A 22742-nucleotide genomic window follows, 5' to 3' on the forward strand; every position below is an offset into this window, starting at 1 on the left:
TACCAAGCCTTTATTCAGAGGCAGGGAGGGGGGAGTAATCAAACTGCCATCGTATTGAGAGGATCAAAGTGAAGACGAACAATAAACAAGGTCATCAGTCAACTTCACCACTTGGAGGCCATCATTTAATCAGTGAACACCAGTCTATATTCTGCTTGTGTCAATCCACAGTTAATATCCTGCCTAGCATGTGAGTCTCTGTAATTTTGTAAAAATGAAGATGATGCTGTCTGGTTGGAAACACTAGCCTTGAATGCTCTAGGATGGGAACTCATCATTTTATCTGAAAGTGCGTTAGCTGATCCCATACAGGGGTAACAGAGATCCTTATCCCAAAAACTTTGGGTTATTCATCCCAAAAAGCAGAGAAACTAACCAGCTGAACATGTGCAATTATAAAATAAAATATAGTTGTCCTGAAGCCTTGTTTTGACCATAATTCCATATAACTCAACTGTGGAGATGCAAGGGGCAAATAATGAGTAGTTTTGAGGCAATATAATTAGCATCATCTCCCTCTTCCCAATGTAAACCACAGAAATGTTTGGGAATACTTGTGTGGTTGCTCTTGACATTTCCAGATCATTTGATTTTGTCTGGCACAATTTATCAGACTATCATCTTATCTGCCTTCCACTGTTTGCAACTGTCTTATGAATTTCCTCTCTTCATATTTCCCACCAGTGACAGAGTATCCTAGAGCTCCAGTTATTAGGTGGCAATATACTTTATTTACCCCTCCACACACACACACACACACACACACACACACACATTCTTCTCATAAGAGAAGAATGACATTAATAACTCTCACTAGCCTCAAATCCTACTCTAATGGCAGTACACTACTCTTTTACTGCAAGTGATCTTGAGTGCATTAACTACAAATGACTAACTGAGAGATATATAACAGAACTCTGAGTTATTGACCAAGCCTCCCAGTGCATCCTGAAGAAGCATGCACATAACTTACTAATAATACTTGTGTGTATACTATAATTTATGAAACAACTGCATATTAATGTGAAAAATAATTTAAACAAAGCTTGTTTAATTGTTTATTTTATGTTTGATATTTGTTCATGTTTTACAGAAATATAATAGTACAGTTAAAACTGCAAAATTTTGATTGTATGCAGAATTATTTTGTTAATAAAAGTAGTAAAATATATGAGATATTAAAATGTGATTGGAATTAAATTTAAAAAAAAAAACTGTAGTAGCTCTTTCATGTTTACTAATAGCATATGTGTATATTAAAGCTAAGATCCAGTGGCGAAGAACGCATCTTAGTAATGGGTGCAACAAATAGACCTCAAGAATTGGATGATGCAGCTCTAAGGTAAGTTTACTCCAATCTCCCTTCATATTATCCCTACATGTTATTGCATATTATTTGCATATTACTTGACATCACCTGAGTTAGGACTCTAATCTTTGTGTGTGTTACTTGGCTCATTTTCCTGAAGTTTTAATATATATATTTGATTGCATTCCTCTTGAATTTTTGCCACTATTCTCTCACTTCCATTTAACATTTTTTCAGAATTACCCTTAACATCCAAGATATCTTTATCTTCAGTTTTTTGTCATCTTTACCTTTGATTCTTTTTTATAGTACCCTTTCCAACCTTTTTTTTAATAGCTTCCAGAACATTGCCACCTTCATGATATTTATCTTCTGTTTTGCTTAGTTACTTTAACACAGCCTGTCTTATGTTTTTCTGTGCAGATATTTTTTTTTTTAAATTTGGTTACATATTAAATTAAACTTATGAAGAAATTATATTCTTGTTTAATCATTTATCCATGTGTAAGCAAACAAAGTTTGTGCATGACAGTATCTTCATGACTAGGCTATTTGCATATGAGGCTGGTGACTTCAAATGGATAAAGGATTAAACAAGAATATAATTTCTTGGAAAGTTTAATTTAATTTTTTCTGTGCATTCCCTCAGGACATTTGCTGACTTAATTGCTAGGAATTTTCAGTATGATTTCTTTTACTGGACTGCTTCTTTAACTTCTTGAGTCTATGAAGTTTTGATTTTTCTTTCTTTGCTTCACCACATGCTTCCACGGTGAATCAGTGTTTTCACCGTGGAAGTTTGGTTCTTTTGGGTCAGAGTTTGGTTTTTGTTTTCAAACTCTTTCAGTTTTTCTCCAATAATATTTGTATATTTGAATCTACAGTTCATCTCTGCATGTGACCCAACTTTGATTCTTTTTAAAATTTTCTTACATATTTTATTTTCAGTGAGATATTCATTGTTATCCAGAAAATTTGAATGGTTGATCACTTCTTATTTTAAATCTTCTATATACTCTTGTGTCCTGAACAATATGAAAATATCACTTCAACAATAACAGTTAATAAGACTCATATTCTCTGTCTCCATTTGAATTTTTGCAGCTTTATTTTGGAACATGAAGTATGTAGTCCATATGTTTAATAGAAGTCTCTCAGTTAATCATTATTATTATTAGCTTTGTCCTTTGCTCTAAATTTTCCCTAAATATTTCTGTATGTTTTCTATTCATTTCCTACTCTGCTGTTTAGATCTCCATCAGCTTTTTTTTTTTTTTCTAAACTCTCTGGCAACTCTCAAATCCCTGTACTTATTTTTAGTAGAACTCTCTGTGGGATCATAGGCACAAATAAGTTTCATTGTTTAGAATGCAATGCGAATTTAAGTTGAAAAACAGGAGAGCAAGTATCTTTTGCAAAACTCTTACTTTTGCAAGCACTTCTGCAATGTAACTTCAGATTTTTTATTGCACGGTATAATATTCATATTATAGCATATGGTTTGCAGTGATAAGTCTAATTTAAACACTTAAGATTTCAATGAAATGCATCTCAGTTGGTGAGATGCATTTCATCAAGTTTTGTGGAAATTGTGAATAAGATGATAATATATTATGAATATATTATTACTGAGTAAATAAGATGGTTTATCTTCTTGAATAAAAATTTTAGAATAATAAAGATTTTTTTTTCTTTCAGGAGATTTACAAAGAGGGTATATGTTACACTTCCTCACAAAGAAACCAGAATAGCATTATTGGAAAAGTTGCTTTGCAAACAAGATAACTGCTTGTCTCATACAGATGTAAAAGAATTAGCAAAGTATGTATGTTAAGTAGTATCTTTTTTTTTTTTTTTTTTAAAGATAAAACTATAGTATAATAGTTTACGAAGTTTCTTCTGTAATTAGAAAGTCTTTTCTTAACAGGAAGAAATTTCTGCACAGAGATACTAGTTTATCCCTTGTCTCTCCTCCCTCCACAGATGGCTCCACTTACTGCTCGACATTAATCACCATGTCTAAATTGAGACTTAGGGCTTACTTATTACAGAAGTACTTCTACCAGTTGTCAGCAGTAAACAAAACATGTCCTTAATTTTACTTCATATTTTAGACAAGGAATCTATGGTAAGAAAATGAATTTATACTAGTATAGAACAGTAATAATACAAGGCATTCTAGACAGATTGTTGGACGTTTTGGAGGAATTGTGTGAATGGACTGGTATAAGAAAAGTGAATTGTATGTGAATTAGGCATTTTTTGAAGTAAAGTATGATGATAAATATAGAGAAATGCAAATTATCATCAGTGTGTGATAGTAGGAAGAAGAATCAGTGAAGTGATTGGTGAATATGAATTTGGAAGTTATCGAAAAAAAGTGACGTGGAGGAGAATGGCTTTAAGTAGAACATAATAGTCTTTAGAAGTAAGGACAGGAATTATTGCTGTAAGTAAAGTGGAGGTTGGATAGTGAATTGTGACCAGTGTTGGGGAAATAGTGAATAAGACAATAATATATTATATAATATTTGACAAATAATAAATAACACAAGACTCCTTAAATATCTGGAACATTGTTATGCTCTCATACAATTTCATAATAAGTAAAATAAGGGTTTGTAGCGTTTGTTGGTTTGTCCAAAAATTATTGCAGTAAATGAACTGTTCTGACCAAGAATGATATACTGATATAAGAGGAACAGAATATGAAAGGTGAATAGGAGAAGGATGGAAAAGACAAAGTGTTGGATCAGGAGAATGTTGTTCTTGATAATAGTTATGCTATTGAGATATGCTTCACTGTTTAATGTCATCATTGAGGTTATTACTAGGAATATGAGACATTTTATGTGATGTTGCTGTAGGGCAGAAAATGTAAGAGGGAGATGTTTCCGAAATGTTGTTCAGGCAGGCTATGATAATAGAAAAACTATGAATTATGAAACAAAAACATATGCACAGAAAAGTTTGATACAAATGCCACTAAAAAAATTGACAGCGATTGGTAGTGGTAACTGTGGGTAAGTGCATTGAAAGGAGTAATTTAGTTCAAGTTACTTAGAGATCAACTACTTAATACAACATATGGCAGAGGGAACATGAAGTCTAATTATTGTATTTATTTTAATGTCTATATTGATAATAGAAATTGCCAGTGCCGCTAGTTGGTGAGAGTGATTATTTGGCTTAACAGGGACCTATCATGTCATGATTAGCAAGGGTTAGTATAGAGGACAAATCAGTGGTCGGAGACAGCACACAGGGATGTTAGCTGAATATATATTAAAAATGTTCAAGTATTTGGTCAATATATTTCATGTTGGGAGGATGGAAGTAGCACTGAATATGATGAGGAAGGAAAGGAAGAGACTAGCTGTTGTTTGTGAATAGTGTTAGTAAGTTTAAGCTAAATGATAAAAAAAGACTATAAAACTGGGAATATCGCCATTTATGTTAAGGAAATATGTAAAGATTTACCAGTTCCCTTGACTTGGTTATTTAACCAGACTAACAATAGGAATGGTTCTATTGATGGAAATAAGAGAAAATAGTATCACTTCATATATTAAGAGGGTGGTTTCAAATTATTGTTGCAAACTTTAGTTCAGTTGGTATATTAAGTGTAATTATATTGGAGAGGTAGGTTAGTAGCTAGCATGGATTTGTAAAGGGATAGTCTTGTTTCAGCTTCATTACATTTCATGATAAATGATGACTGTGGCAGAGATGCTTGTACTGTAATTTTCACAGAAAATTATCAAATCGTTTGATGGAATCAAGCTTCTGCTGTTGAAATTGAGCGAATGGAAGCATGAAGAATAATTAAGTGATAGCTTTGATACAAAGATGGTTGACTGATAGATCCCAGCAAGTTATATATGCAAAAGCAATTTCTTGAAGCTTGAAGGAAAAGGATGGCAAGCAGTGTGTCATAGGATTTTAATTTAATTTATATACAGATCATTTTAGGTTAAAGATGATTTTAGTGTGAGACCACCATTCTCTTTATTGGAGGCCTAAAGTTTTTTTTTCTAAATTAGAGAAACTACGTTATCTAATCTTAGCCCATTCCTGTGATGGTAAATGCAAGTGGGATTCATATGAAATAGTTCAGGGTGAGAGAGAGGAGATTTCAGTTATTTAACAGTTAATGTCAGAGCTCTAATGTGATGTTGCTGTTAGATTTGAATGGGCTGGTGGACTAGGCATATGAATAGTATATAAATTCACTTTAGTGATGTGTAAGAGTGCTCAAAAATTGCTTCCATAACAGCAGATACTACAGGTTGAGATAGAGGTGATAATGCTGTAAAATCTGTTGATGCAAAGGTAAAGTCTAGATCTGGGTCAACAGATATTCTAGATTTGGAATCGCTGAAGAATTACATTAGGCAAGAAGTGGAGAGACAACAAAAGCCAATATTAGAAGGCAAAAGAAAATATTTAAATTATTGGATGAGCTTAAAGTAAGTAATTCTTGTAACAAATCATCTGGCAAGGTTGCAGGTGAGAAAGGACAAGAGAAAGAAGTCCCCTTGCCCCCAATGTTACAACTGTAACAAATTAGGACACATGGCAAGGAATTGTTATAAACAGAAAGGGTACACTTATAAACGAACAAGATACAACTCAAACATCATGCTAGCTAGTGGCAACTCTCAAAAATAATTTTGCAGCTCATGCAGTGAACTTAATAATACCGAGACGAGGTCTAATAAGTCATACAAATTTGGTTGAGCTGGTGCCCTGTGAGATTCTGCTGGATATGGGATCTCAAGTCTCATTAATGTCATGGTCACTTTTTAACAAAGTGGGAAACCTTATTTTTGATAATATTGTTCAATTGAATGAACCAATCAGACACAGGACTTTCTGAGACTGAGATATGCATGCCACAAAAGGTAAAAGTGGTGCTCAACATACCATATTTTTCCTTGAGCACTTCCCAAGAGTTAATTATTCTCCCCGAGACTTCAAATCCAACTTCCAGATAATTCTTGACTTGGATTTCTTATCCAAGATGTCAGTTTTCCTGTGATTTCTGGAATGGTAAAATTTCTCTTTGTGGAGTAGAGTATAACTAAACTAAGTGCCCTGATCGCACATCATAGAGCCCAGAGGTTAGCCATAAGATGGAACAGAAGAAACATTTTAGAGGAAACGACAAGAGAAGATGCAAAGAAAGAATTAATTGGACTCGGGGAGGAACAAGCAGTTATTTTGAAGTTGAATAGTCCTATAGATAGAAGCAAGTCATCCCTAAGTTACTACAAGAGTGAGTTCCCCCCCCCCAAAAAAAAAAGGGAATCATGACTGAAAATCATGAGAATGGTAACAATGAAGTTACACAACTCGACACTCAGAAGAAAAGAAGGGTAAGAAGCAGAGACAATAAAATAGGCAAGACCAGAAATCAACAAGTTAAAGGAAAATTGTGCTTAACTATAAATTGCACTAAAACTGAGGGATATAAGACGAGAATAATTGTAAACAAAAATGCAAGGCACTTGAATCTAGATTTGTCCATGACCTATGGGAATGAAACTGATTTAAAGGAAAGCGATGAAAATAAGGTTAAAAGAAATGATGATAGTCTCCTGAAAGCATAAGGGAAAAGGGGGAGGTTGATCCTTTGTAAAATCTCACACGATAAGTGATTCTATAACTTATCATGTCAGTTTTACAAGGGTCTTAAATCATACATAAAATGTGATATAAAGTGTATATGTGATAATAGTTTATAATACATAATATATGTAAGGTTTGATATTGCTTGTAAATTATTGTGCTCAGCACAAAAGAAAGAGAACTTTCTTTGTTAAATAATGAGAGTCAGAAAAAAGGGTGTCTGGATTAATAAAGAACAAAAGAAGTTCCTGGAGGGAAAAGTCACAGTGACTTGTGACCGTCAGAGAGCGCCAAGAACAAAGACTTCAGAAAAGGTGCATGAAAGTGACGTCAACATGCCTAAGGGTGAGTGTGTAACATGCATAGGTGAAAGACAAAGGAAATTGAAAGATATTTAAGCGACCTCATAAGTAGGAAAAGGGGTTCTCAGTGCTTATTCTTCCCTGCCTTGTTGATGTAGTCCCAGAACTCCTCAGGCATCAACGACCAAGGAAAGGAAAGGGGAACATCAACCACAGTCCGCATCAAACTATCACAAAGAATGAAGTTCATTGTCGCAACATCCTGAAGAATAGGAGCAGCGCTATAAGCAAGACAGAAGAACGAGACATCCTGACTGAACTAAATGTAAAGGATTGTTTGTGAAGGAAGATCTGTAAGTAACTGTGATAAGTTAGTACTCTTGTGGCATGGAATAAGTAGCTGTGTAAATGTATGTAATGAACTGTTATTTTAGTAATGTAGAATATGTCAGAAGGTTAGTCTCGAACTGTCAGAGAGCATCATTCAATTTATATTAGTGCAATGCTTAAATCCTATAAAAGCCTAGAATCAAGATTTAGAAAAACTAGGAAGGTGTAGCTATATCTATTTGATGTTAGACTGTATATGCTCAGTTATAATAAATAACTTGTAAACAACACGCTGATCTGATATCTATCAATGCACTATCTCCAAAAAAATTGCGAACCTATCTGCTAGTAGCAAGTTGTCACGACTGATATAATGATAAAATAAGATAAAGAGAGAGCTCCGATTAAGGTTTCAAGTCCCTACATTGTCATAAATCTACACTCCAATCCCTCGCTCTCGAAAGTGCAGTCTAGCTGGCACAGTCAAAAAAAATATATAAATTTTGTCAGATAGAGTGTGAGAGATTAGACAGATAGTAAACATATAGCCAGCGGCTATAAGAGAATAAAGCTGACAATATGTGCGGTAGAGATTAAAGCAAGGCAAGAGGTAGAAGAAAGGGAACATTAATATAGCGCAAGGAGGCAAAGATATAAACTTTTAGCTCCATACAACCTTACAAATACATGGTACATCTACCCTATAGATATAAAATGATAAGCATTTTTATGTAATGTTTTTGTGTCACGTTTTTTGTCCAGCTTCTTAATATAATTAATATCATATATATTTAATAGTAATTAATAATAATGATAATTTAGTGTGGGCAGTGTAATTATTTTTATAAGAAATTTGAGGAAAATAATACATTTTTTTTAAATAAAAAAATATTAAATGTTGCACTATTTTTATAGATATATAAGACAAAGCTAATATTGAACAAAAATGGCTGTTTTCAAGTCTTATTAAGTAGTGCAACATGAGGGCAACTCGGAAGTAGTGCAAGAAGGGGCAACTTGCGGCAAAGGTGGAGCAAGCTCTGAGCATCTGATCCAAAAATAACCAGCTTACCAGCTCAGAGAACCGGTTTACCAACCGGGTGGGGGGGGGAGCTGCTCCTCCATGCAAATTTCTACCTGCCAGACTACTTCCGACCACCAGCCAAGGGAAGAAAAAATTTACGAGAGCGGGGGGGGGGGGGGTCCTAACCCTTTTATTTTTATCTCCCCTACCGGTAATCACTGCAACCTTCGTAACTCACCCAATGTGTAGCACTTCACCCATGTGGGTCTCGCTTCATACTGTTTGTTTCCGATTTTCTTCTGACCACCCTCCATCACGTGCAGTGAGCACACGACTGCCTGAGGCCACCTCTCCTTCTGTTGGCGTGCCTTTGCTCTTTGAACCTTTGTTCAATTTATACATTATTAACGGCCTTGCACAATCAAAAAATTATTATTTCCTCTAACAACTTACAATCCCTTTTCTTTATGCTAACATAATTTTATATTATATCACATGTATATAGCACATACTTAGAAGCAAGCATTTTCCTACATAAAATTTTGTATCTTATTTCAATATCTGTTAAACAATGATAGATGTGGAATTCTTTACGATTCCCACTTATCAAGGTTTAACACTATCTCTACACTGAATGACAAAAACTCATGTTCCACAATAATTACTCAGGTGTAATTATCATGGAATTCTTATTCAGTTTGTGTAACTGCATGAACTGAATGATAATTCCACAATATCATCGAATGTGATATCAAGACGTATGCTAAATGTTCAGCTGAACTGGCTCTGCTGATGACTTGGTTTTGTACAATTGGAGTCTCAACACAGGAAAGATTCCATAGGAGTGAAAGAATTTATGATAATTCCATTGCAAAAGAATGATACAAAGATTAATGTATCTAACTAGAGATTTATCACTATCTCTGGAGCAGTGATGAAGATTTTTACAAAAGTTGGTAAGAGCTGTTGTATAGAAGTGGGTTCACATAAAATCTGTATTTTGCAATGGATAGCATGGATTTACTAAGATCATGTTTGAGCAACTTGCTCATGTTAATTAACAACATCACACTTGAGTTAGATGAGGGGGGAATGGATGCATTATAATATTTTACTGAACTTAATGCTTTTGACAATGTTGGAGAGAAGCCTGTTGCAAGTTGGAAGATGCAGTTGGAATTATAAACTATTAGTTTGGATAAGAGGATGACTGATCGGCAGGTATCAAAAAAGTGGGGTCGGGGTGGCGGTGGGGGAAGAGACATGAGTCTGCAAGTTAAAGATTCACTAGTGGTGTACCCCAAGGATTAGTATTTGATATGTTGTCATTAATGTTACTGGGAAGCATCTGACAGGAGACAAACAACTGTTTGTTAATGAAACAAAGGTGGACAGAGTAAGCAGGAATGCGATTGACAATATAGCACTTACAGAATGATTTGAATAGGTTGGAATTGTGGGCATGTGACAGTGGCTGTCAGGCCAGTGCTGATAAATATGAAGTTATGCATTGAAACAACCTTACTTGGACTACTTTGCAGAGGGAGCAAAGTATTAAAGATATCAGAACTGTGGAAAGTAGATTGAAGACAGACTGAAAATTTGTGGACTTTAGATGCCAATAAGCAGGAGAAATATGGGTAATATGATAGACCTGCAAACTTCTAAAAGGGTCGTATTGATGGATATGGGTAAATGGAAATTTTCATTTTATGAAGGGTGGAGAGAGGACCAGAGCACATCCACATGGAAATTTGAGTGCTATTTGAATATTAATGATTAATAAAGAAACATGTAAAAAACCACAGTGATATCTTTAATTAGTAAAAGGACAAATATTTCATACTAAAATTAATAGTACATCTTCAGTGTCTGTTACAGTAATAGGAATGGAATACAAGCAAAACGTTAGGTGGGTCACCTATTAAAATACAATTGTTACCACTTGCTAGGAAATAATAGAAAGTAACAAATTTAATATATTAAGATAAACGATTTTTTAGATAAGATAAAAATCTCCCAGATCTTTGAGAGAGACAGACAGTCATTTCTATTTTAATTCGGTCAGTGTAAGATAGTTTCACAACTTTCTTTGAATAAGCGTTCATATTTGAATCTGCATCTATGGAGGGGAACAGCTTTATCCCACTGGACACTATGAGTACAGTCAGTACTGCGCTGCACCAGACCAGACTTCAGGGGCTTGTTATAATCAATATAATATTGATGTTCTTTTATTCTTTTTTCCAAAGAACGGCCAGTTTGTCCAAAATAAGAGACATCACATTTGCAAGGTATTTGGTAAACACTAGCCAAAGATAGAGAAGACAGTTTATCCTTTGTAGAAGGTAATAAAGAAGAAATTTTGTTGATAGGAATATATGTTGCAATCAATTGATACTTTTTCAGAATTCTGCCTATAGGTTCTGAGATTTCTGGAATGTACGGAATAGGAACTCTGCGGACTGTTGAAGAAGCTGTAGGTATTTGAACATAAGAGTCAAGTATCTGTTGGATTTGATTGGAGTAGTAATCATTTGATTCCATTAACTTTTTAATGATGGAAAGTTCTTGTTGTAAGATTATTGGGGAAGAGCAAACTTTATGTGCTCTATGAATTAGAGATTTAAGAATGTCAACTTTTTGAGACATGTGGTGCGCAGACATTTTGTGAATGTATCTGCCAGTAAATGTGGGTTTTCGAAAGACGCTTGTAGATAAGGTACCAGAAGACCTTCTCGTAAGGAGGATGTCTAAAAATGGTAAAGTACCAGAGTTTTCTTTTTTCCATAGTGAATTGGATGTGTGGATGAAGGTATTTTATTTGTCCGTGGTGGAAAAGTGGAAAGTTCATCTTCAGTGTGTGGCCAAACAGCTAAAACATCATCGACGTAACGGTACCAAAGAGATGGTTGAGGATGAATGGATGAGAACATAGTATGTTCGAATTGTTTCAAATAGTAGTTTGCCATAGGTGGAGACAGAGGGCTATCCATGGCAGTACCTTCAATTTGTTTGTAGATTTTGTTTTTCCAACTGAAATAACCTGAGCGGGTGACATATTCAAATAACCTTGCGATATCTGGAGGGTAATCTTCATATAAAGAATTGACTGTGTTGGTTAATGGGATATTGATGAACAGAGAAATGATATCAAAACTGACTAAACAATTCAGAATCCATAATTTTAATATCTTTGATTTTTTCAAGAAAATCTGTTGAGTTTTTTATATAGGATCTGGAATGACCAGTTAGAGCACTTAAGGAACGTGATAATACTTTTGCAATCCGATAATTTGGAGAATCGATGCAATTCACGATAGGTCACACAAGACAGCCTTCTTTATGGATTTTTGGGAGTCCATATAGATGAGGAGGTCTTCCAAAGTAGGTGTGTAGTTAGGATCCCAACTGATAACCTGATGAAGCAATTTATTTAGTTCTTTAATTTGAGAATTAGTAGGTACGTGTGATCTCTTGATAGGTCGTGTCTTCTAATAGGCTGGATGCTTTTGTCTCATAGTTAGTCTTATTCATGATCACAATAGCTTTTCCTTTATTGGCCTTAGAAATTAATATTGTATTGTCTTTTCTTAAAGAAGTTAGACCTTTGATTTCAGCATTTGATAAATTGCATGGAGGTAATTTGATTTTGAATAACGAAGTCGCAACTTCAAAACGTAGTTTGTTGGCATCTTCGCTAGGAAGTCCTGATAGATAGCATTCTATTACTATTACTATTACTATTATTACGGGCAACTCCAGGGAGTCATTAGACTCATCGAGGGAGGCCCCAAATCATATTCATCACAACTATTTGACATTCATACAGTATCTATCATACCTCGCCTTAAACTCATTCACTGTCACAGCATCCACCACAGACTCAGGGAGCGCATTCCACTCATTCACTACTCTAAAAGTAAAGAACCCAGCTCTCACACCTTTACTAACCACACTTTTGCCCAGTTTCCATGGATGTCCCCTAGTCCTCCCACAACCAGCCCTGTTCTCAAAAATATCTTCTGAATTAATTTTATGGAAACCCTTCAGTAATTTGAATGTCTCAATCATATCTCCCCTTCTCCGCCTATCAACCAATTTTTGCAACCCACAAATCCTCAACCTGTTCTCATACGGTTCATTCCACAGACCTGCTATCATCTTGGTCACTCGCCTCTGGATCCTCTCAACCTCCCCATCAAGAAGAAACCTAGGTGACCAAATCTGAGCACAGTAGTCTAGATGGGGTCTTATCAAGGCTCGATACAGAGGAACAATAACCTGCTTGTCTCTGCCTGTCAACGTATTCTTCAGCAACCAAGTGATTTGATGAGCTGTTTTGGTCACTTTTGCAATGTGTCCCCTAAATTTCAATTCCTTATCTACCAACACTCCTAAATCTCATGCCTCATCAATTTCCTGGAGCACGGTTCCACCAATGCAGTAAACTGCCGCCAATCTTTTCACCCCAAAATGCATAACCTTACATTTTGCCACATTAAACTGACATCCATTCTCCTTAGCCCAGACCTCCAATCTATCCAAATCATCCTGCAAAATTTTGACGTCATCTGCATTCACTGTTGCCCTACCCAACTTCGCATCATCCGCAAACAAATGAACTGTTCCTCTCAGATCATTTCCTATATCATTTATGAACAAATTAAACAGCAGTGGTCCAAGAACAGATCCTTGTGGCACACCACTAGTCACAGGCCGTCTTGTGGACTCTACTCCCGAGTAAACCACTCTCTGATATCTCTACGTCAACCACCCTCCTATCCATCTCACCAACCCTATGTCCATTCCCATATGCTGCAATTTACTGATTAGAATTCCATGTGGAATCCTGTCAAAGGCCTTGGCAAAGTCCAGTAGAATCACCGTAAACCCATTACCCTTATCCAGTTCCGTCACTGTGTTATAATACGTGAGCAAGTTACTGAGGCATGACCTACCCTTCACAAAACCATGCTGTCCCCGATACAGTATCCCATTTTCTTCTATCCAATCTTGTATTTTCCTCTTGACTATTTTCTCTAAGACCTTGACAATGATTCCTGATATGCTAATCGGTCGGTAATTTACAACAGCAGTCTTGGAACCACCTTTATGCAGTGGAACTATTTTCCCCTCTTTCCACCCGCTCGGGACTAACCCAGACCCGAGACTCAAATTAAACAAAATGGTCAAGGGTACTTTAGCTGCTTCTCGTACAACACGAGCTGGTATACCATCCAATCCCACAGATGTATTGACATTGAGGTTATGCAATAGACTACTCACCTCCACTTCATTAACCACAATTCCCGTATAATCTACTGGTTTATTCGTTTCTGCAATGTCACCACCTGGATGATATACTTTTGCAAAGTGCTCACTCAGTAACTCAACTATCTCAACTGATTCAGTTACCTCCCTACCATCGGCATTCTTTAAAATCAATCTGCCATGTACATTTTTCCTTTTACTTGCTACATATCTAAAAAACTGTTTAGGATTTTCTTTAGCCTGCATGGCCAATGTTCTTTCGTAATCCTTTTTTGCTTTTTTTACCACACTCGTCACCCTTCTGGCCTGCGCTTTATACCGTTCATGTGCCTGCCGGTCACCCTTCTCCTTAAATTCCCTCCATAGTTGTTTCTTTTTTTGCAACTCAAGCTTAATGGTGTTATTCATCCATTTAACCCCTACTTGATTTATTATTCGGACTCTAGGTATACAGTCAGCCATTGCTTCATACAAGCACTTCTTAACTACCTCCCATGCACTATCAACTTCTAGTCCTTGCAGTTGTACATGCCATGGCACTGAACCAATCAAACTCCTAAGCTTGTCATACTTTTCGAACCGATAATTCCACATGTACCCTGTCTTAATTGAAAATTCTGCACCTTTAGCCACCTCCCAAGTTAAGACCCTATGATCACTCTCACCGATTGGTGGCAATGTGGTCATATTTGTTACAGCCAAATCCTCAGATGTAATTACTAGGTCAAGCACTCGCTGACCCCTAGTATTTTCCATTACATGCTGTCGCAGATAGTTATCCCTTAATAACCGCATAAAATCCAGTTCCTTCCTCCCGTGTGTCCTCTCCTCACCCCAATCAATGCGACCATAGTTGAAATCTCCCATAATAATCACCCTCCTTCCACCCATTTCTTCTATTTGCTTGTCCATACTGTAACCACCATCTTTTCCATCACCTGGTCTATAGCAGCACCCAATTGTATATTTAGTTCTGCTAGCCACAATCTCACACCAAATGGCCTCAAATGTGCTCTTTTCTCTATCCTGCAATTCAACTTCTATTCTCCTTGGCTGGAGCTCATCAGCTATCATCAACAATACTCCTCCCCCCATTTTATTCTCTCTGTCATTCCTGAACACACTATACCCATCACATTCAATCCCACTAGTTATATCATCTACAGTCAGCCATGTTTCACTAATACCTGTAACCTGTGGTCTGGAAGTGCCAACCATGGCCAAAAACTCTTCCTTCTTGTTCCTAATACTCCTAGTATTAGTGTACATGAATTTAAGACCCCCATTAGCCCCAACCCTACCTTGATGCCTTATATTAACTATCCCACTCAGATTTGTTGTCCTTATTTGCTCTGGCATATTATATTCATTCTTACATTCATCTGCCTCCATAAGGACTGTATCTCAACCCCGCCCCCTAACAAATCTAGTTTCCCTGAATTTGCACATCCACTACATTCAGCAACATTTTCTCAAGTCTTCTTACACCGTAACCATTCAAATGCAAGCCATCCATCTTATTTAGATCCTTTCGCCCATCAAACTCACTCCACACATCCACAAATTCCACACCACTCGTCATACATAACCCACGCATAAAGTCATTCGCAATTATAGCCCTCCTTTTAAACATTTCACTGTCATACCATGGCAAAAGACTAATCATTCTAACTCTCTCACTCTTTTCTTTTGCTACCTCAAACAATTCATTCAGGTCTTCTATCATTTCCATTTTATCTCCTTTTCAAATCATTCGTACCTGCCACAACAATCATTTCTTTCACCCTTTCCTTTTGCTCTCTAATAGACGCAGTTACGTCCTTTATGGTCGCACCAGATTGGTACGATTTTGTCAAATCCTCTACTAACACACCTCGTACTAACGAGTCTCCATACAGCACTCTATCCTTCATTTTGTTCATGTTCACATTCATACGTCTATTTTTCCTGTCATACCTTTTATTATTGGTTGGTTCATTCAGTCTACTTTTGTTCATGCACTCTAGCTGCTGTTTTGCTCTTTGTATCGCACTATTCAACAACGCGATCTCACTCAATGCATCTATCTCATCTTTTTTGTTCTCTGAGAAACCATTTATACTATCATTCACACTTTCTACATTCACACTCTCACAATTTTCATGTACAACCTTGCCGTTTCTTGTCATATCCCTATTTCCTTCATTCTGAAGGTTGACAAAAATATCACACTCACGATCCGAAATTCACTTCAATTCCGCATTCTCCCTACATTTTCTACACACATTCAATCCTTTATTATCATCTAACCACACTCCGACCGCACTCTGCAAAGCGTACATTTCACAGCTAGTACACTGACTCATTTCTTTTATGCTACCGGTCTTTGATAACGATGGCGAACCTTCATTACTGGCCGCCATTTTCCTTCGCACAGGTGCCATAGTTATCTGTAACGTGTTTTGTCAAATTATACGTTATAACACACCAAAAATAGACGCACTAAAATACGCAAGGCAAACAAAACAAAACTACACAATATTAAGTAATTTGTATCGATAACTGAAAATGATACTTATCTTATCTGGAGCTTGCACGAACACTACACATTACGAATTCATCTAGCGGCGACTTCCCGACATAGATTATGTTATAAAACACTTTAGTACACTAACCACGCTAATAAAGCTCCAATAATATACCAAAATTAAACACTTAAGTCCATTAAATTGAATCCAAAACACCAATAAATCAACAAAAAACACAAATCTCTCAGGAGCTCTCCGATAACACGTCCGTTCACCAGCTAGCCTCGACAGTAGCCATTCTATATTAGGTAAGAATTCAAGATAAGGAATGCATGAAGGAATAACAGCAAAATCAAGGCCTTTTGCTAAAGCACTGGTTTCAGATTCAAATATGAACGCTTATTCAAAGAAAGTTGTTAAACTATCTTGCACCGACGAATTTAAATAAAAATGACTGTCTGTCTCTCTCAAAGATCTGGGAGACTTTTATCTTATGTAAAAAACCATTAATCTTAGTATATTAAATTTGTTAATTTCTATTATTTCCTAGCAAGCGGTAACAATTGTATTTTAATAGGTGATCCACCGAACGTTTTGCTTGTATTCCATTCCTATTACTATAACAGACACTGAAGATGTACTATTAATTTTAGTACAAAATATTTGTCCTTTTACCAATTAAAGATATCACTGTGGTTTATGTGTTTCTTTATTAATCGATTTACTATGCCACAGGTGCATCTTAAAATCATTTGAGTATTAGCTTATCTCTTTTTCAGACATTTAATTTTTTTCTTTCTTTCTTTCTTTTGAGTATAGGCTGACTGATGGATATTCTGGAAGTGACTTAACAGCATTGGCAAAAGATGCAGCATTAGGACCTATTAGAGGTAAATATGCATATACATGTATTTATTTATTCCTATGGGGGAAGTCTCATGATCATCTTTTGATCATATATTGAAACTAGAATATACAATATGTACAGCTGTTGCAGCGTTAGTAAAATATAATACTTTAGTGCATTTCATACTTTCTTTAGGCCAGCATCTTTTTACTATACTGTTATGAGAAAAATGCCTTTGAAATAGTCACAGATGTAAATTTATCTAAACACTAATCTACACAATTGCAGGATTAAGTTAAACTATACCCTGCCAGCTGACACATCTGCTGAAATTTGATAGATTACAGTAGTATCTCAACTATCTGACCACAATGGTGAAAGCTATATGTCAGTTGGATATTGGTAGTGCTTTATCAGAAAGTCGTTGACACTCCAACCCAGTTAAAGGTTTGGTCATTTGAGGTAAGATAATTAAGAGATTACTGTATATCTTTTCAGCTTTTGACTTCGGGTTACTGATCATTTAGGGTGGCAGAATTTCTCCTATGCACAGGTATTTGCTCTTTAAAGTTTTCTCAGTGATATTTGTCAGAGCTGTGAATTTTCATTGTAAAACCTTCTCTAGTAGTTTCATGCTGTTACACTTCAGTGTACAAATAAATGAATAATAATAATAATGATGATTTCTCTGGGGCAAAAGGATTTTTTTTTTATTTCATAAGTTTGTGCAATTGCAGAAATTAATTAGCATCAACATGTCTGTCTTTCGCTTATGTGCTGTAACTTGACTTTTCAACGTGCTGTTGAAAGCTTTTTTTTTTCTTCTTTCCTTTCTTTCCGTGGGGCAAAGAGGGCAAAATTCATACTAATCTTTGAACACTGCAGTGCTCTAAGGTTAATACTTTGAACACTGCAGTGAGTATTTAAAAAAAGCGTGATTTCCACTTCATGAATGTAGAAACATTATAAACCGAATTGCAAAGAACAATGTGATAAAATGAAGTACAAGGTATACTATCAAAAAAAGAAACCAGACTAGGCTAATAAAATCTTTTACAACCTATCCAATTTAAATTTGGACTCAACCTCCTTCAAGGCAGTCCTCTTCCAAGTTCATGCAGCAATCCTAATGCTTTTGCCATGCTCCAAATACTTCCTGGAAGTCTTTTTGTTGAAGCACATTGAGCACCACTTGTAATTCATCTTGGATCTCCTTACCGGTGTTGAACCACTACCCCTTCAGCTTCAGTTTCATTTATGGAAATGAAAAGAAGTCACATGGGGCTAAATCTGATGAGTAAGAAAGATGTGGGATGACCGCCATGCTGTTGGCCATCAAAAACTCGCGTTATAAGGCTCTGTGGGAGGGCACTTCACTACAAACATCTAATCTCTCCTCTATTACTTAACTCTCCCACTACATCTACCATTAATGCCATCTACTGCCAATCACCACCACCAAAAGTAGTTTTTTGTCTGTAAATTGCATGTTCTCATGGCTGATTTACCTGTATGTGGGATTTAAAACCAAAGTTTCTGGGAGAAAAAAACCCTGCTACCTCCATATGAGATCAGCTAACTCGCCTTCAATTGAAAAAATGCCCATATAGAGATTCTTCTTATCACGACAAGAATCGAACTCGGACTATTTTTAATAAAAGTGTCCAGTATATCATTGTTCTTCCATTTGTGCTATGGAGGCATATATTTTAGCCACTTTTGCTATATGTCCTCTGAACTTCATCTCCCTGTCTGTCAACACTCCCGAATCACTGGCTTCATAAATGTGATAACCATACATGTTGTGACATTACACCAACATCCATTCTCCTTTGCCTATACTGCCAGTATTTAAATTATCCTGAAAGATTTCAACATTATATTTATTGGCAATGGCTGCACCCAATTTGTGAATATTTCCACTCAAACAATTCGTATGTCATGAATGTACAAATTAAATACCGTAATGAACAAATTAATCTGAACAAGACGAATTTTCGTCAAGATTTTGGTTTGGTTTGGTTTGGTTTTGGTTTTATCTCACTATTTTGGTTGACTGCTGCATGTTTTAACTGTCTCTACAATGTTTATTAGTATTGTAGTGCATTGTTAATAATATAAACCAGTTGACATTTGTAGTGTTTATTCATTTTATGTAGCTATAAAATAGATACATTTCCAAGAAAGTATTCAAAACAAGTACTCTTTCTTAGCACACATCCATGACTCAAAGACAAATTGCCAGTGAATGTGATATTCATTTGGGGTACTGGTAATGCACTTTTAAAGAGGTTTAGAGAGACAGGTATACACCTGTTAGTCACAGTAGCTGCCTCAGTTATCAGATCGACTGTCACAGTATTGCAGTGCTTGTGTTCATTTAACCTTATTGTACTTAATAATGGCCCCAAAGTGCAAGAGTAGTGATGCTAGCAATTTGGATATGCCAAAGAGAAGCCATAAAGTGCTTCTTGTAAGTGAAAAGGTGAAAGTTATTGACTTCATAAGGAAAGAAAAAAAAATTGTATGCTGAGGTTGCTAAGATTCCATTCACATAACTTTTATTACAGTATATTATTATAATTGTTCTACTTTATTATTAGTTACTGTTTTTGATCTCTTTATTGTGCCAATTTATAAATTAAATTTTATCGTGTGTATGTATATATAGGAAAAAACAGTACATGCTGGGTTCAGTACTATCTGCAGTTTCAGGTATCCTAGAGTTCTTGGAATGTATTCCCTGTAGATAAGGGTGGACTACTGTAATAATATCAATGTCAAAAATTTTTTTAACAATTAATAAAAACATACACACTGTCAAAAATATCCAGACACTACTTGTCTGGCAGGCCATATATGATGGATGCTGTCAATAACATGTTGGGCCACCCTTTGCAGTGAAATAATTGCTGAACACGTCATGGAAGGCTGTCTGCAAGTTGTTGACACTGTTCTGGTGTTTGGCTTCAAACACTCCAACAATTGGTTTTAGGTGACAGGCATATTCGGCACTCCAGAATATCCCATGTCACTTCAATTGGGTTCAAATCGGGACTCTAGCTTGGCCAAGGCAACAGGTTAGTGCCAATCTCTGTGTTGTACATGCAACATGGCACGTCGCATTATCCTGCTGGAAGAAACAATCGGTTGCATTCCCATAGACTCTACCATTGCTCCAGGAAGATGGTTATCAAGTACCTCCTGGTACCTAGAGGCAGTGAGTCTCATTCTTACACTACATACAGGCCCACACCTGCAGAACAGAACATTGCTCATGCCATTACTCCACCACCACAGTCCTTCACTGTGGGCATAAGGCCATCTTGGGCAGTCTCTTGTGAGTGCACCTCCAGATCCACACATGTCCATCCAACTGGTGGAGAGTAAAACAGCTCTCATCACTCCACATCACTTTTGGTCACTGGTCCAGTGCTGATGCTCTTGACACCAGTGCATATGCTGCCAAGCATTCGCATCCGAGATGAAACGCTTCCTCTTCGAAAACTCTATCTCATGAAGAGCACTGCACTGTTTGTGTTGATGGGCCACACTGAGATGGAAGGAGAACTTGCCAGGTCTACTAACACAGCAGCATGTGATGACCTGAATAGTAGTCCTATGAGTCTTCATGATCTCTTGGGCAATGGCCCATTTATTGCAGTTCGAAAGGATATGGGGAGGTGGGGACTTCTTGATCATGGTGTGATTGTTGTAGCACCTTGCTTCTCATATTTCTGTACAATTTCATATAAAGTGGATCATGGATGGACTTGACATTTATATGCCGCCCAATAATCATGCCTTGTTCAAATTCACTTGACTGACGTGTCTTGGGCATGCTGGCCAGCTGTGTTCTGCAAAACTGTTGCCTTGAATGTCCATTACCTTCCTTTTATAGCAGATCCCATGCAGTGCTTTATGGGAGGCCAGTTATATCTAGGGGTCCCATGGATGCTTTTGGCAGTGAAGTGTATGTTGTACTATGTATGTAGCATTTTATATGTACCTTTTGATGAGTATGAAAAGCCATAAAATCTAAAATTCTCTTAGTGAGAGATAGGGCATCAACAACCTTTATCCAGTAGTGTCATTTCTTCTCTGAATTCTCTACCCTAAGAGGACACAGTTCATTCTCTTACCAGGATAAACACTCTACCACCTTGTAGAGTGTTTATCCTGCTGAAATATGTTATGCTCTTCAGTCTCTATCCATGTTAGGACATCTCTCTTAGTAACTCAAGTTTCACTGATGATAGCCATAGGAGAGACTGAGTCAGTCAGTCAGCATCACACACACTCTCATTCCCATTATTCCCAATGCTCCTAGCATTTGTATATACAGAAAAACCAGTGTAATACCAGTATTCATATAGCTATTATTACTCCAGACTCTACTTGGCTCTACAATATAGTCTGCAATATTATACAACAGTCTCTCCAAATGCCTGCATCCTTCTATGATCAGATGTAATCCATCTCTTGCATACAGCACCCTTCTATGATCAGATGTACTTCAATCATTCACATATTCCATACCTCTCTTCCTACATTCTTGCTGTCATCTAATTTATCTTTCACACATTTCTGCTACATAGTCCCTACCATTAATTCTGAAATCTCTTGCTACATGATTTACTATATTTTAAACTTGCTTTATTGTCATTGCTACTCTCTATCATGGAACAGTTTTCAGTGTTCAGTTTGCAACTCCACTCTGATTTTTTAAAGCTTGGAAAAGTACTATGTAGTTTGGTCTCTAGAGTAGAGTTCCCAGATTATCTAAACCTTGGTTATCCGTTGTTCTAATATGCTGTTGGTTTGCAACCTTTCTGAGTGGGATTCGTTTGTGTGTGTGAGAGAGTAATAGCTGAGGTACAGTGATCTCTCTCTATTATCCAACTTTCAAATGAATGAATCTTCAATTAACTCTTCAGTTATCTGACCAGTATATTGTTCTCCTGCTACAGTTGAGGAATTATTATAGTATTCTTTCTTCCTTCATCCTGTATATTCATCCAGGAAGGATGAATGAGTTTTGCAACTATTTCACTGCATAAGAGTTATGCTTTTTAATAGAAACTTTATTTCATTTTCCTTTGCAATACAATTAATATAAAATATATATATATATATATATATATATATATATATATAAAAGCTTTTATGGAATAAAAGCCGGCCTGGTTGGCTGATTGTTTAGCATATCTGCTTTCCATATATGAGGCTGCAGGGTTGAATCCCACCTAGGGTATGGATGTTTGTGATTGTCTTTCACCTTCATACATACATACATCCAGACAAATATGTAGACCTAACCCTCTTGCAATTAGAGCCTTCATCCCACAGTGGGGAAGTTACAGGCTGTTTTCATTCGTTCATGAAATAAAAATGTTATTGTACTGAAAACAATTTTGACTTCCTACGCCATCCACTGTAACAAACTATTTATTTGGTTCTATACAAATTCACTGTAATGAGTCAACTATAATACAAACAAAAGTAGCCATTGCAAAGA

General features: G+C 36.3%; 1 protein-coding gene across 4 annotated transcripts in view; it reads left to right on the plus strand.

Moving 5' to 3' along the window:
* The window catches only part of spas (spastin), a 322787-nt gene that overhangs the window by 283782 nt on the left and 16263 nt on the right, over positions 1-22742 (plus strand). For all 4 annotated transcript variants that reach the window (XM_090407599.1, XM_090407596.1, XM_090407597.1 and 1 more), the window contains 3 exons: positions 1263-1342; positions 3008-3130; positions 17197-17267. In XM_090407599.1, coding sequence (XP_090263725.1) covers positions 1263-1342; positions 3008-3130; positions 17197-17267 — 274 coding nt within the window. The remainder of the gene's footprint in view (positions 1-1262; positions 1343-3007; positions 3131-17196; positions 17268-22742) is intronic.

Source organism: Typopeltis vanoorti, chromosome 17, assembly GCF_054136105.1.
Source record: "Typopeltis vanoorti isolate ZY-2024b chromosome 17, IOZ_Tvanoo_1.0, whole genome shotgun sequence".
NCBI lineage: Eukaryota > Metazoa > Arthropoda > Arachnida > Uropygi > Thelyphonidae > Typopeltis > Typopeltis vanoorti.